The sequence below is a fragment of the Nelumbo lutea genome, chromosome 4, assembly GCF_056320005.1.
Source record: "Nelumbo lutea isolate HS-2025 chromosome 4, American lotus-T2T, whole genome shotgun sequence".
Lineage (NCBI taxonomy): Eukaryota > Viridiplantae > Streptophyta > Magnoliopsida > Proteales > Nelumbonaceae > Nelumbo > Nelumbo lutea.
The window spans coordinates 60,600,358-60,615,910 of record NC_142687.1 but is presented as its reverse complement, the minus strand read 5'-3'; the positions used below and the strand labels follow the sequence as shown (position 1 = coordinate 60,615,910).

General features: G+C 37.0%; 1 protein-coding gene across 2 annotated transcripts in view; it reads right to left on the bottom strand.

Annotated features, from left to right (window-relative positions):
- SEC8 (subunit of exocyst complex 8) overlaps positions 1–15,553 on the bottom strand; it is a 79,645-nt gene that overhangs the window by 22,172 nt on the left and 41,920 nt on the right. For both annotated transcript variants that reach the window (XM_088985101.1, XM_088985102.1), the window contains exons 14-16: positions 11,611–11,741; positions 11,459–11,508; positions 7,044–7,144 (exon numbers count right to left, since the gene is read on the bottom strand). In XM_088985101.1, coding sequence (XP_088841227.1) covers positions 7,044–7,144; positions 11,459–11,508; positions 11,611–11,741 — 282 coding nt within the window. The remainder of the gene's footprint in view (positions 1–7,043; positions 7,145–11,458; positions 11,509–11,610; positions 11,742–15,553) is intronic.

Sequence of the window (15,553 nt, the reverse complement as noted above, 5' to 3'; positions counted from 1 at the left end):
ATCTAACATGTCATCTAGTCGAGGTATAGGAAAGAGGTACTTGATGGTGATCTTGTTGATGGCACAATTGTCTACATCATGGTTCACAATATCAACAATATTTGGCAGCATATCCCTGAAATATCCCCATTCTATAGGTGGTAATACAAAATCTTTCAGGAATCTTCTTTTTCCAAATATCCTTGATATTTTACTGATATGCCAGCGGAATTTAATTTTAGACTATATGTAAAATTTGAAATTTTAAAATATTATCAAAGCTTTCCAATATTTCGTTTAAATCATCACAATTTTCAAAAATATTTTCCAAAAAAAATAGCAGGGAATCGGTGATTGGATAATTGGCCTACTACTTTTATACGATTCACTTAACAAGTCACTGTAATTCAAAAGAAAATGAAAAGATGCATCATAGTTTTCAAGACGCCAAGGCAAGGCTAGGCGACCACAGGGCGCCCAGGCGCCTAGGCATTGGAATTTTAAAATATTAATTTTCTTGAGTTTTTACTTTATCTATGCTTTTGTAAGCTATTTTATTGGTTTTGCATGCTAACTAGCAAGCATGTACACTAACTATTAACTCTATAAATCATTCAAATGAGTATAAAACTATAAATTTCATATAACTAGCAAGTAAGTACACAGTACACTAACTATACACTAACTAGCAAGCATGTACACTAACTATTAACTGAAAAAATAAATAAATAAATAAGTGCAGGAACTAGGAAGGGAGGAGAGGAGTATAGGGGCGGAAGAAGAAGAGGAAGAAGAAGAAGTATAGGAGATTAGGGGCAGGGAGGAGTATAAACCCCTGTTTTTCCAAAAAAAAAAAGGGACTGAGAGTCTGAGACTATCGATTGAGAACAGTAGGGCAGAGAGGAGTATAGGGGCGGAGCCCCTGTTTTTTCAAAAAAAAAATAAGGGACTGAGACTAGGACTAGCGACTGAGAACAATCAGGGGCGGAAGAAGAGAAAAACTTGCCTGCTGAAGCTGAGGTGCGATGGAGTTTGGCTGGGGAATGAAGTGTTTAGTTCTCCTCCCTCTCCAATCGAACCAAAAAAACCCTTATGCATGTAACCAGAGAAGAAAAGGCTTTGTATTGTTGTCTTAATAATAAAATAATGATAGTATGTAACCAGTTTTATTTTAAAAGAAAAAAACATCTAATAAAATATCAAAATAACAAATTAAAAAAAAAATTATTAGATGTATGTTGGCGCCCGCCTTGTATATAGGCGCCCACCTAGTCGCCTAGGCGCCCGCTTAAGTCTTTAGGCGGGGCGCCTAGAATACAAAATCCGGGGCGTTTGGGTGAGGCGCCCATGGGAAACCGCCTACTCACCTTGACAACTATGAGATGCATATAACTACAAAAGAGTATTCTCAATCTAATCAAAGCACATAGTAAAATAAAGATGAAAGTAAAAATTGCAAAAAACTGATATATATAAAGAAGAGAAGATGGCTAAAGACCAAAAGGGAGACAAAGAAAAATATACCTATTACAGTGTCTTAATTTTTCCTATTTGATTTATATAATTCTTTGCTATGGTTTTAAGCATTAAATGTATTATATTTCTTCTAATGATCTCTTGAAGGTCTTAGATATTAGATCAGATCTGATTTCCTTCCTGAAATAGAGGGAAAAATAGAAAGAGAAAACAGAAGAAAGAGAAGAGAAAGGAAAGAGAGAGGAAGATCAAGAGATGGTTCGGCTGTTCCCAGAAGAGGGAAAAATCACTCACTCAGCTGACCAGAATAATATATATATATGGAGTTCTAATCAGGATACAATGACCTTTATGCCCCTCATTAAGTATGGGACACTATTGAATCTCAAACATAATAAACAAAACAACCTAGAATAACCTACTCTGAAATGACTCAAATACCCCTGAACTGTTGACTCTAACAGAAGGTTTATTAACTAACTCCATGTTTCTAGAAAACATTCCTGATTTTTCAGATATTCCAAATATCTTAGCAAGATTAGCAAAATATCTCAAAAATTTCTCCAACTCTACACGGAAAAATGTTCATCAATATCAAAATTATGAAATGTGGTCTACACATATTGTCCAAGTTCCTGCCTTTGGTGTCAACAAGGCGGGTACAGCACGTGGGCTTATTGATTCACAAAAGAAGAAACCCTTTCTTAGTAACTCATCAACTTGTCTTTGCAGCTTCTCATGCTCCTTAGCACTCATCATACAGTCTGATAAATAGGGTAGACTAGCACTAGGAACTAAATTAGTATGGTATTGGATACTCCTCTTAGACTTAGAGGTCAATCCATCAGACAAATCAATAGGGATAACTTCTATGTATTTTTCTAGTAGTTGATGAATTTCATGAGGAATATCAAGTTAACCTTCCTCTTACACTTCTTGAACAACTAGCACATATGCTATGCCACTTTCTTGCAGGTTGTCTTTAAATGGTTCAGTAGTCAGCACTTGCTTTCCCACCTCCCTAGAGGATTTGAAAAAATCCTCATCCTTCATTAGTGCATGAACAATTTTCTGCCCGTCCTTGATAAAGACATGGGTGTTCTTGTCTCCCAAATGAACTGTCTTTCTATCAAATTGTCATGGCCTGCCTAGGAGTAAACGGCATGCTTCCATCTCTACAACATCACATAGAAGTATAAAACTTTTTCCTTACATTTCTTGCCTATGGAAAAAGAAATCAAGCATTACTTAGTCATGTTAACTTCTTCTTTCTTGATCCATGCAATGTGACAAGCCTTGGGAGGTATTTTAGTTTTCAGATTCAACTTAGTGACCATTTCTTGAGACAAAATTCTCACAAATACCAATATCATTAATGACATTGCATAATCTTCCACCTGTTGTACAACTTGTCCTGAAGATGTTGATCCTTGGCCACTCTTCTTCAATCGCCTTAGGGGGTATAAAGAATGCACCTAACTACTAGAGTCAATACATTAAAAACATCATGGATCTTTTCTTCTTCACGTTGATCTAATAACCCAGCTAGTATAGCATCTCCTTCAAGCTCATCATCAATACATTATTTGCCTTGCACAACATTAGGCTGAGATATGACCCTCCTCTGCATTTACAACAAGTAATCCGCTGCCCTAGGCATTGGTTTCTGCCATTGCCTCCTATTAAATTCTTTCTTTTATCAATAAGAGAATCTCATAAGATTTTAGAAATAAATACAAGGGAGGAAGGAGGTATACTTTCTTAACCCTTAACCCTCCTCAAGGAAATTAAAAATTACAACCTCCTATTAAATTCTTCCCATATTGCATGACTATATTTGTAACAGTTCTATGCCCTTGAGTAATGCTGTTTTAAGATGAACTAGCAACTACACCTTTACCTTTCTCTCCAACAGCTTGGTTCTTATTAAAGTTAGTATTTTGACAATGGATATGACACTGAACAAAAAGGAATGGTGAAACGGGATTCATGTATTCGACCCCATATAGTTAGGACAAGATTTAGAACTTTTTCCCTTGTGGAAGAAGAGAGGAGGTGTTGAAGTCAGATTCGGAGGAGGAAATCCTCAATGAAACTCATAGGGTTGAGGAAAGGAGAAGAGTTTGCAAGGGAAGCTTTCAAAACAATGGAGGAAAGGAGAAGAGAGAAGGAGATAAAAATATTTCAGCAGTTAATTGCAACTTTGATAACCACCCAGTGTTCCAAGACAAGGAAAATAATGATGTAGACTGTAGGGAAATTATTACAAAGAGGGAAAGATAAGGCAGAAGGGCTTTGGCTTCAAATAGGGATAAGACTGTTTTGGGCAGTCAAAAGAAGTTGTGGAAGCTTCAAATACAGTTACACATTTTAAAACTCTTCTTTTTTTATCAATTTACACATTTTAAAACTCAAAAACAAAAATCAAAAGAACCAGCATCAAATTCCTGTTTCAAAGCTGTTCATGAAATTAAAAGGAGGATTGTTTTGGTATGGCTTAACAAGATAATGAAAAGAGAAAAACAGAAGGCCAATTAAAAGAAGACATCATTCAAGAAATAGAGAAGAGTTGGTCTTTTTTTTTTTTTTTTGAGGGGGGTAGGTTAGGGTCTCCGTTGGACTTCATGAGGGTTGTTAGAAAGTTATTTTAGATTTAAAGGAAAATTCTATAAAAAAAAAAAGTTTTAAAGGAAAATTCTATAAAAAAAGTTTTAAGAGCAATTATGTTGTATGGAGCAGAGTGTTGGGCAGTCAAGAAACAACATGTCCAGAAAACGAATGTGGTAGAAATGTGAATGCTTAGATGGATGAGTGGAAAAAGTAGAAAGGATAAGATTAAGAAGGAAGTTATCCAATAGGAACCTAGGAGTACCTCCAATAGGTGACAAAATGAGGACAGAGTAGACTGAGATGGTTTGGGCACATGCATAGAAGACTACCAACTGCACAAGTTAGAAGAAGTGATATGTTTCACAATGAAGGAGATAGAGGAGCTTAGGGTAGACCAAAAAGGTCAGGGGCAGAAGTAGTAAGAAATTATTTAATCACTAATAATTTCAAAATGGATATGGCTTTAAATAGAACAGATAGGCAAAACAGGATTCGTGTAGCCGAACTCTTGTACTTGGGATAAAGCATGGATGATGATGATGATGATGCTCTTGTAACAGTAAATGGTTGAAGGGCTAGTTTTTTTTATGTCAAGGGACCTGGGGCTTTTCTATTGGGATTTAGTGTTTGGGTTGTCTACTCTCTCAGGTGATTGCTTATCACCTTCCTTGTATTTCTTTTTCTCTTTTAATAAAATTTTTATTTACCTTCCAAAAATGATTGAGTTGTTAAACTGTTTGTCAGGAGTATTTAACTTCTCTTTGGCTGGGATAAGAGAATACTGTCTTTTGATCCTAAGGGGTTCTTTTCTTGTACTTCTTTCTTCAATTCTTTTGTCACCATCTCCAAGTAGTGTTTTTCAATTCTGCTGTAGGTATATCATATGAAGGTAAAATCTTCCAGTGCTAGAGGGGGAAACCCTCCATAATTTGCTAAGAGGATGGCAGATTGTGGTGGTAGAACCTCCCACTGCTAGAGACACAATTATGATGAAATGGAAACCTCCATCAAGAAATAGATTGAAACTGAATCCCAATGGGAGCTCACTTCGTGACCCTGGACCCTAAGGGATTGGAGGTGTATTCAGAGATGGAAATGGCACCGTAATAGGAATGTTCTCAGTAGAAAATGGAATAGGGGAGTCAGATCTGAAGTGATGGCAGTATTGCAGGGGCTGAGATTTGCTAAACAGCTTGGCTTTCAACAGGTGGAGGTGGAAGGGGACTCTAAAGTGCTAATATTCTAGATGAATAACAATTTTTCAGCTGTTTGGACTTACATGTAAAACGTAAGGAAGATTGACAATTTATCCAAGGACTTGGGAGCAACCTTTACATGGGTTAAGAGTTCAGACAATGGTATAGCTGACTCTTTGGCCAAATAAGAGTGTACTATGGGTGTAAGATTTCAGAGGGAACACTTATTTTGGATACAACTGTAATGTAATATGGGTGTACTATGAATGGGAAGGAAAGTGAATCCCAAACAAACTATTGTATTGTAATGCCAAAACTGTAACCAATTTGTTGTTAATGAACTTCTGTTACTGATCAAAAAAAAGGAAAAAAATAAAAAAAGAGGGTGGCAGATTGAGGCTGGTCACCAAGCTGTGAGCAACAAAATGGAGGTGTTATAGATCATAACAGCATAGTTTTTCAGGCTCTATAGGGCAGAGATGGCTATGGTTCAAGGTTTGAACTGATAAACATGCAATGCATAAGGGTTCTGGAGGTTGAGGCAGACTGCCAAACAGTGATATATTGGTTGCAGAGACAAGAGATCCAATGGAGTTTTAGGCCATTGGTTAGACATGCACAATATCTAGGCAACAGGATGAAAAGCTCATTCAAATGGATGCCTAGAAGTGTGAATTCTGTGGCTGACTATTTGACTTGAGATGGAGCTTTTAGAGGACAGTTGGAGGGAGGCTTTCCAGAGCTTGACATCTATTTTTTGATGGATTTGTAATTATACTTTCTTGGCCTTCTGCCTCTCTTTGGGGGGCAGGTAGGAGTTCTTTCCAATGAAATGTTATTTACAAAAAAAAAAAAAAAAAGGTGGAAGATTAGATAAATACGATTCATTTAAGGACAGTTCAATAGGTGTTATCAAGGGAAAAGTACGCTGATTATTCAGTTGATGACATCCTTATATCATGGTATGAGATCTAAAACCCTTCAAAAAGAAGACAGAATCAAGTGAAACGCTGGTCCCCACAAGAAAAAGGTGCTATAAAGTCGAAGTGTCAAACTATAGTTGCTGGTTCCTTGGTAAATTCGGTAACAAACGTACATGTAGAAAACCAGAATGAGAACATGATATTATCTATTTTTTCACAGCATAAGCCAGCATTACTTCTATGAGAGAAAAAATGTAGACTCTGTTTCAAGGTCTAAGACTTGTATACCTGCAGGAATGTCAAAAATTGGAAGTAGAAGGCAATTGTAAGGTTTTCATAGGCTGGATAAATGGAGGGGAAGCAAGCCTATCACAGTTTTATCACCTCGTTAGTCATTAGAAAATCAGAAATTCTGAATTCAGTGAATATCTTGTTCACCTGAATTAGAATAACAGAAAATTAGCTGAATCTGAGCACATCAGGGATAATGAGGAAAAGTCTGTACAAGGGAAGAGTTAATGCCTTGGGAGCTTGTTATTTCTCTTGTGTTTAAATTTTCCCTTGCTCATTTCATGATTTCCACTCTAGCAATGAAAGAATTGTTACTGATAAGAAAGGAAAAGGTTTAAATGTTTACTCATTATAATAAAAATACGAGTTTATAACCTACTCCAGGTCATTCAAATCATCAATAGCAATTAAACTATGATAATATTTTCTACCTGTTGTTTAGCAATTTACAATACTCTAATTTTGTCTTAAGCATACTCAAAATATAAAATATTTGATCCCCGCCTTGTATCTTTGCTATTATTATAGTAATATTTCACTGATTGAATTATGAGTTCATGAGACTTGCTCGATATAGCCTGTTGTATGCCTTTCCGATAATCAACAAACATTGTAGGCAAGAAATGATCCTTCAGAAAGTTCTCCAGGAAAGCTAGAAGACCATCGTTCCTGTGAAATTTTCAAAACTCAAACAGTGAATGACATCAACATGGACCCAATAGAATAAAACATATAAGAAAAAATAACCATATGATATGCAGTCATCAAGAGCAGATGGAAAAAGCAGAGTATGCAACCCCTAAGAACCGTAGCAAAGAGAGAATGCAATAAATAAATATTAAATTAAATAATGCATTAAGAACACACACACGTACATACATATACATATATATAGTATGTATGTATATTCATCGTCATCAATAACAGATGGAAAAAGCAAGGAGTATGCAAATAACCATATCTCTTCCGCTTGGTATTGACATATCACTTGTTCTTCATGTTTCTATGTTATCTACTAATCTTTTTCCATCAGTAATATAGAAATTTCCTTGAATTGTTGTGTAACCTTTCTACCTAATTCTTATACTTTTCAGTATTTGACTTTAGGAAAAACGATTGATAGGGAATATGTTGTCAATGGACCCTATATTTTGGATAATAGCCTAGAAGCATTTAAACCCATTGTACTTGTGGATAATTTTGAGTCAGTGTAATAACAGCAAAATCTATATGTGACATTGCCATTAGGCCATGTGTCCTTCCAGTCATTGAGAATCTTGTTTCCAAAATTCTTTTATAATTGTATTTATGTCATTGTAGTAGTGTCAGACATGTCAAGTGAGCAAACATTGTAAAACTTCATTTATTTTGATTAATAAAAGTGTTGATTTTGCATTTCATGTACACTTTGATGTGTGGGGGCCCTACCACCATTGCAAGTGCTAGTAGGTACAAATATTGTATCCATTCTATTAATGACAATTCCATATATACCAGGATTTATTCACCACAATCTAGAGAAGTTCCAAAAATAATACAAGACTTTCAATGGATGGCGTTTACACAATTCCATATGGAGATTCAAATTTCCAATCAAACAATGTGAAGGAGCACTTTATCAACAATTTATTTTGAAAAGGTAATCAAATGAGGTTGACAAGGGGCAGAAACAAATTGATAAGAAATGTCAAGACGAGTCATAGTGAGATATATAAGAGACCCCACAAGTTGTCGATAGAGGGAAGCATCAGTAAGGAATCTTCTGACTAAGACAACTTAACATTTAGTTCCAAGGGAGTGTAAACCTGCTTATTATCAGTAAGACCTGCTAACTTTGACAAGATCAAATGCATACTTGTGTTGGAAAACAAAATATCCCCAATTACTCCTTTGGATTTCAAGTCCTAAGAAGTGATTTGAGTTCTCAAATTCCTTCACCATCTCCGATCAATAACATATCATCCACAGAGGAAAAGTCAGAATGTGGCCTTCATTAACAAGTTGACCAACTCAAATCCTAAATGAAACAACCATTAGAGGAAAAAGTCAAAATGTGACCTTCATCAACAAGTTGACCAACTCAAACGAGACTAGTAGTAAGATTGGGAACAAAAGGGAAAAGGAAGTTGAGGGTGAGAGATTGAGGCAAAAATCATTACTCCCAATGATGTTCAACTTCTAACCATTGGCAGTAACAATGTGTAGTGGGTCTCAAAAAAGTAATTTGGAGGGTTTAGGGTAGGCTTTAGTAGCAAATGCATCAGTAGCCTATCCCTCGGTCACTTGATATGCTCATGGTTGATTCTTCTTCATAGTTCCCTTAGATGGCCGAACTGGGCAATCTGGAATAATATGACCGTGCAATAGGTGCAAACATTCTTCTTACAATGAGAGACAATGTGTCCAAACCCCTTGATAGCTCTGTATGTTGATGCCTTAACGGGCATCATTTTACGATTACCTAGGCCTTAGAATAGTCAAAATGTGCCATTTTTCCCAGTTAAATTCAATATTGTGACTTCTAAGGGTCCCTGTTCAAATCCTGGGCAAAACTAAGGAAGTTCCAAGGCTGAAATGCAGTTTTTGGGAAGCTAGTGTGAATTCCAGCTGAGAGGGGGTGTTTCTGTGAAAAACTGAACACAGGAGGGCACCTCCTATCTGCCAAACCCAGATAGGCACCCCTCCTACTGTATTAGCATACTCCCCTCTCCTTAGCAAACCCTAGGGAGCCTCCCCACTCATCCTTTTCACCTCTAACAAACCCTAGCCGCCCCTAGTTATCAAATCTCCACCCTCCACTCTCTCCTAACCTCTAATCTCAACCATCCAAGCCTTAGCAGCCCCTCATACCCTTAGATCTCTCCCTAGACAGCATCCTAGCCTTACACCTCACTCCCTAAACCTCAACCAATCACCTTTCTCCAACTATAGGTGCTCAAATCTCAGCCGTACATAATATTGGGCGCCCTCTCCTCCTCATCTCAGCCTTAAGATCTCCTTAGAACAATCCTAACCCTCCATTCTCAAACCCTAGGGCGCCCATATTTTTGCATAAACCCAAGAGCTACCCATCTCTTCCTCTCTAATCCCAGTTTTGTCCACCCTTCTCTATATAAAGGAACCCAAGGGCCCTAGAGAAAGGGTTGGTAAATTCACCCAGTTCAAGTCTAAGGTTTCTTGAAGAGTTCAAGGGTTGTAGAAGGGAAGGATGCCCGGATCTTGTCCGGAGGGGTTTCTACAAGCAGTCTAGCCAATCTACAACTACCGCCACTGGATTTGATAAGCCATCCCTTTTGTTTTCTTTATTTTCTTTTATGTTATTTTGTGTTGGATTCTACCCCCTAGTAAGATGGAAGGCTATTCTTGAGAAGTTCAAGGGTAGAGGAAGAGGAGAACGCCCAGGCAAGAGGAGGGGTTCTTGCTTGCAGTTCGCCTAGCCACTACTGCCACCTTTGGATCCAGATCCCAACCAGTTCCCCATAGTTCTAGATTTACTTTTTACGCGTGTTTTTATTTTTAGTTCTTTAATTTCCAGCTTTTATTTTATTTCTGCAACTTATTTTTGTCAAATTTAATTTTTGTCTTCCTTTCTGCAGATTTGAAATTCGGCCAAGTAAGATGGAAGGTCCAACTCGAGGAGTTCGAGGGTCAAGGATAGATCCAAAGATTGCTACATCTGACCAAGTTGCAGATTTTTTATTTAGTTTTTTTATATCTGTTATTTATTTATTTTTCTGCAATTTTTACTTTCAGTAGTGTTAGAATTTTATTTTAATGGAGTCCAGTTCAGTTAATTAAATTTTGTGTTTCTGCAATCTCAAATCTTGTTATTTTGTCCGGATTGAAGTACGTAATAATTTTTCCCCCGCTTTCCTATGGATACGACCCCTTTCTCACCACTAACTGCGTTTTGTAGTTCTTTTGAGAATCGAAAAATTTATAAATATTGAAACTGGTGTTCCGAAGTGGTTAACGATACGCTTCCGGACACACCACCCCTTACATTCATGACATTGGGTTTTAGAGAAAACCTTTTTTATGAGTGTTTTAGAGAAGTCCTTGATAGTAGATTTTTTTACTCCCTTACGCAATAAAGACTATATCAGCCCCGGAAGTCAAAAGCCTGAGGATTACTCTTCAAACTGAAGCAAGAAACTGAGGTTACAAGCCGCTATTCATGACCTGCTCTGCACCATGTCACCAGCCCAGTTCATACAAGAGAAGACACAAGAATTCTGGGGTGTCCAACCGAATGAATTGATAATTTGGTGACTATGATAATACAGCATTCAACTGATAATAGATATACTAAAGAAGGAGAAAATAAATAATGTACAGCATACAACTGGGACTATGATAATACAGTACAACATCAGGACTCTTCACAGATGGGAACCTCAGAGTAGGAGCATATTCCAATGTCAGTTGGGCAAGTTCCACTGATAATATATCTACTACCAGTTACAGTATTTTGTAGGAGATAATTTGGTGACCTGGCAAAGTAAAAACTAGGCGGTGATTGTTAGAAAGGCAGAATACTGCACCATGGCACATGATGTGGCTGACGTTTTGTGGATAAAGGAAGTGCTACTTTAATAGGGATTTCCTATTACTAGCCTAATGCCTCTATTGCAACAAAAAGGCAGCCATCGATATAGAATATAACCCTGTCCAACATGACAAGACTAAACACATTGAAGTTAACACACATTATTAGAGAAAAACTAGATGGGTGAAATATGCGCCTTATGTTAACTTCATACAGGGGGATTTGTATGCATTTTTTACCTATTTTCTGTTAAAAAAATATACCTTGCTTTTGTAATTCTACGTATGTGTAATTATTTATTAAACAATTTATCTTTATAATACAAAAAAAATAAAAATACATCTTAAGTCCAGTAGTAAAGAGTTTTTGCAACAAATAGTTAATTCATATGCACTTCAAAGAAGCAGAAAATGGTGAATGGATTCTACGCTCACCCAAGCTGAGAGTACTTTGGAGGCAACAAGGAGGCAACCTTATCAGTAAACTGCAGAATTAAACAGAACATTAAAAGTCAATTAAAGTTACAAAATGTACTAATATTGTATAATATTCAAACCACATAAATGAACTATGCTAATACAAAGACCTGGAGCACAGGACGGTACATAGATGCCGCTAGATAAATTCCTTGCTCTGGAAGAACAGATGCAGTCCCATAACCTTCCTGCAGTACAGTTGGACCCTTCCTACTCCATCCTTGACGAATGAGATCAACACCTGAAATAAAGAACAGCATCTGTTAATAAAAGTAATTAAGGAAATATATCATGATATACAGAAGTAAAAGAAAGAGGCGTCTGATGCATTTTGAAATCCTATTGTACTTTTGCAGAAAAAAAAAAAAAAAAAACTAATTTCATTAAAGGAAAAAAAGTATAAGACGTATATGGAACTAACCCCTCAATAAAGTAAAGAAAAATGGAGGATATGGCAACCCAAAAGGGCCTAGAAAGTTTCTCCCTTGAATTTGTATTTTGCCATGTCATTACTTGTCTTTTACCATCTTTTATAATGTCTCATATAAAGTAACAGAATCCTGTGCATGCATAGCAAGGCCTCTCACTTGTTTCTCTTCTCTTCTCTCTCTATTCTTTCCCTCTTCCCTCTCTGTTGTTCTTAATTGCTTGAATCCACATTTTTTTATGAGTAACAGAAACATTTTATTAAATTAAAACATGTACACTATTACCATTAATTACAACAAAAAGAAAATAACCCCTCTACCTCACCCCATATCATTATGATTTACACTTGAGCCAAAAAAAGTTTGATTTCATTCCACTTTGGCAAGAGTGTCAATGATACTACTTGTGAACCTTTACACCCATTGAACCCTCATCAATTGAATATTTCTTGATAGCCATCTAAACTGCTTGGATCTCTTTCCTATAAATCCACAATGCTCTTGCATCATTACGTAGCCAGCTGTCAGCGTAATACAATTTTTTAATCACCCTCAATGACAAGTTTCTCCATACCCATTTCTACTGCCTTCTCAACCCCAAAAACTGCTGCTGTCAATCCTGCGTTCATTGAATCCCCTATCCCAATTGTCCCAAAAAACAATTCTAACACAGGCCCATTTTCATTTTTAAAAACTCTTATTCCAGAAGGTCCTGGATTGCCAAAGCCATTACTATCAAAAATCAGCTTCACACTTCCTCTTTCCAGCAGTGACCATGTTCTCATCAACTTTCCTTTCTTTGAATAAGAAGACCCAGCCACTGCAATTAAACTGTCATTAATGAAATTTTGTTACTTGTCAAAAAAAGACCCAGCCACTGCACCCCAATTCCTAATGACATCATTAGTCGTCAAAAGTGAAAAGACATACATGGTCTCTACCCAATATGCCACCCTTACTGAAATGGTCTCAATAATCGCCACATCTCTTTTTGTCTTCAAAAATTCTAACATTAGTTTCCTCCAATATTGTACAAATCAGTTCTTTTCTTTTAGCATCTAAAGGTTGCCAATTCAAACAATGTAGCCAAACTAGCACGAAAAGTCCACCTATACCAAGGAAAGAGACAAAAGGACAGGAGATTGTTAAGCAACATGAAATCTCACCATTTGATCTAACTTTTTTTGAGAAAAAGTAAAGTATAGTGTATTATATTGAGAAAAAAGCAATCCAGTAGAGAAAAGGGCCTGTACAATGCAGGAGATGACTACACAAGCATCAAGTATACACATGAGGCATCCAGAGATAAACACCACTTAGGTCTCCTCATTTGAAGAATGTCACATGTTTTGATACTCCCATGGAGCACTTCCCCGTAGAAGGCTCCAATTTTAGGAGGGTAAGAGCACTCCGCACTTACATAATAGGAAGGCCAGCAAAGAAGAAGGATTGGTAGTGACCAAAGTTTTGAAAAAGGAAGCAGATGAAAAGACACCTAAGAGATGGAGTCCAAATATGCCCATCAGGTTTACTAGGTTCAAGGGGAATCCCATCAAGGTACTGAAGAAAGGAAGAAACAAGAGGAATTTTGGACTCTCCTATGTGCACAAGTGAGGTGCTTCTTAGGGTATGCGCCTCGCCTAGGTCCTAGGTGCTCAGCCCAGGAGTGTGCCTTTTAAAAATTTGACGCTTTTTTCGCTCGCTCACCAAAGCTCCGAGAACCCCCTATTTGCTAATGTTGTTCATCATTCATCCTGATAAAATATTTTCTTAAAAAGCAATTAAAATTATAAATCCATTATTTTTTGAGTGAGAACTAAGAATTTAACACCTAACATGGACTTTTTTGCGCTTACCTTGAGGGGCATGGCACAAAGGCGGCTCGTAGAATCAAGAATGTAATATGTTTTACATTACATTAGCTAATTGAAGTAATACAAACGAGTGAAAAAAGAGATTAGAAGCTTTACATGCTTGAAAATGTTTTATATGTTTGATTTTATTTTTAAATTCTCATTTGAATATACTTTACATCTTATATTTATGTATTTTAATTTTAGATAATAGGTTTTTTAAAACATTTATTTTAAAGTTTAAGTTTATATTTTTTATTAATATTATGCTTAATATATTTATGTAATTTCATTGTTTTTAATTTAAGTCTATATTTTTTGCAATGGTAGAAGTTCTCTGCTATGATGTAGCTTGAAGGAGCCTCTCATACTCATCTCGTGGGACACTCATCATCTCCTTCCCAGAAACAATTATAGATGTAGAAGGTGTTTGATCAATTTGCTAATTATCACTCACTTCATCACCACCAACAACTACATGATTAGCCCATGTGGAAGGTGGGCCATATAGATGATAATACTAGTTAATTGTGTGTCCTTCAACCCCACAATGTGTACACTTTCTAGTAGTGCTACCTCTTCCTCTACCACGACCTCCCTCTAAAGCACAACCTCCACCACTTCCACTACCAGGACCAAACATGGGGTTACCACGACCTTCTCGAATTGCACAACTCCCCCTCTATTTCTACGACCTCCTCCTCTTGTTACAACAAACATTAATCTATCAAAAGTTGTGGTACTCTCTGTGGGTCCTAGAGAGATCCTACAGAAACGAGCAAATACTTCCTCGAGAGTAGGAAGGGTAGATCCACCCAATATTTGTGCTCTGACTGGTTCATACTCCGATTTCAGCCCCACCAAGAACCTAGTTACATCAAGTGGCCCCCTTTGTTGTGGCTGAATTTTGACATTTAAGGTCAAGGGATGATAGACATTAAGTTCACTCTTGAGATTCCTCATACTAGCATAATACTCTTCAAGTGTCTGATTTCCCTGTTGCAAACTAAAATACTCTTGATAGAGCCAAAATACTCTTGTACTATTGTCTTGTCGAAAGTAAACTTTCTTAGCATGATCCCATATTCCCTTTGTTGTATCTAAGAACACAAAGTTTACACTTATCTTGGCTTCCATACCGTTCCACGACCATGTCATAATTTGAACATCCTGTTGCTCCCAATCACTAAACCCTGGGGATTCAACCAATGGTTTTTCCTCCTCCACATGTTTTACTTTCTTCTTAGCCCTAATCAAAAACTCCACCGACTTGGCCCATGGCACATAATTTTCACCATTGAGTTTAATTGATGTCATCTATACACTTAGAAAATTTGAGGAAATCATCACACTAGATTTCTGATCACCACCAACATCTCCAATTGCTGCCATCATATTCTCAACTCAAGAAACCATCACTGCCCTTCCTAATATTTAATTTCCAACCCAGAAAAAAAGCTACTGTTGTTATTTGATCACTACAGTAGTTCACTCATGACTCACCACCTTACAGCACTTTTTCATCCAACCACCATGACACTACATATGGGATACCAATCAGAGACATTCGGCCACCTTTTCCAATACAAAAAAAATCATAATTTTCTTCTAACACCAAAAACTGTCTTCCAACTAGAGAAACCCCTCTTGAAACTGCTCAGTGGAGGGCTCAGATCACCACGCACATTACCTCATGATCACTGGGGCTGTCACACATGGTCACAGCAGTCCAGAAAACACCAAACTAGGGCTGCCGCACTTCTCTCTCACCT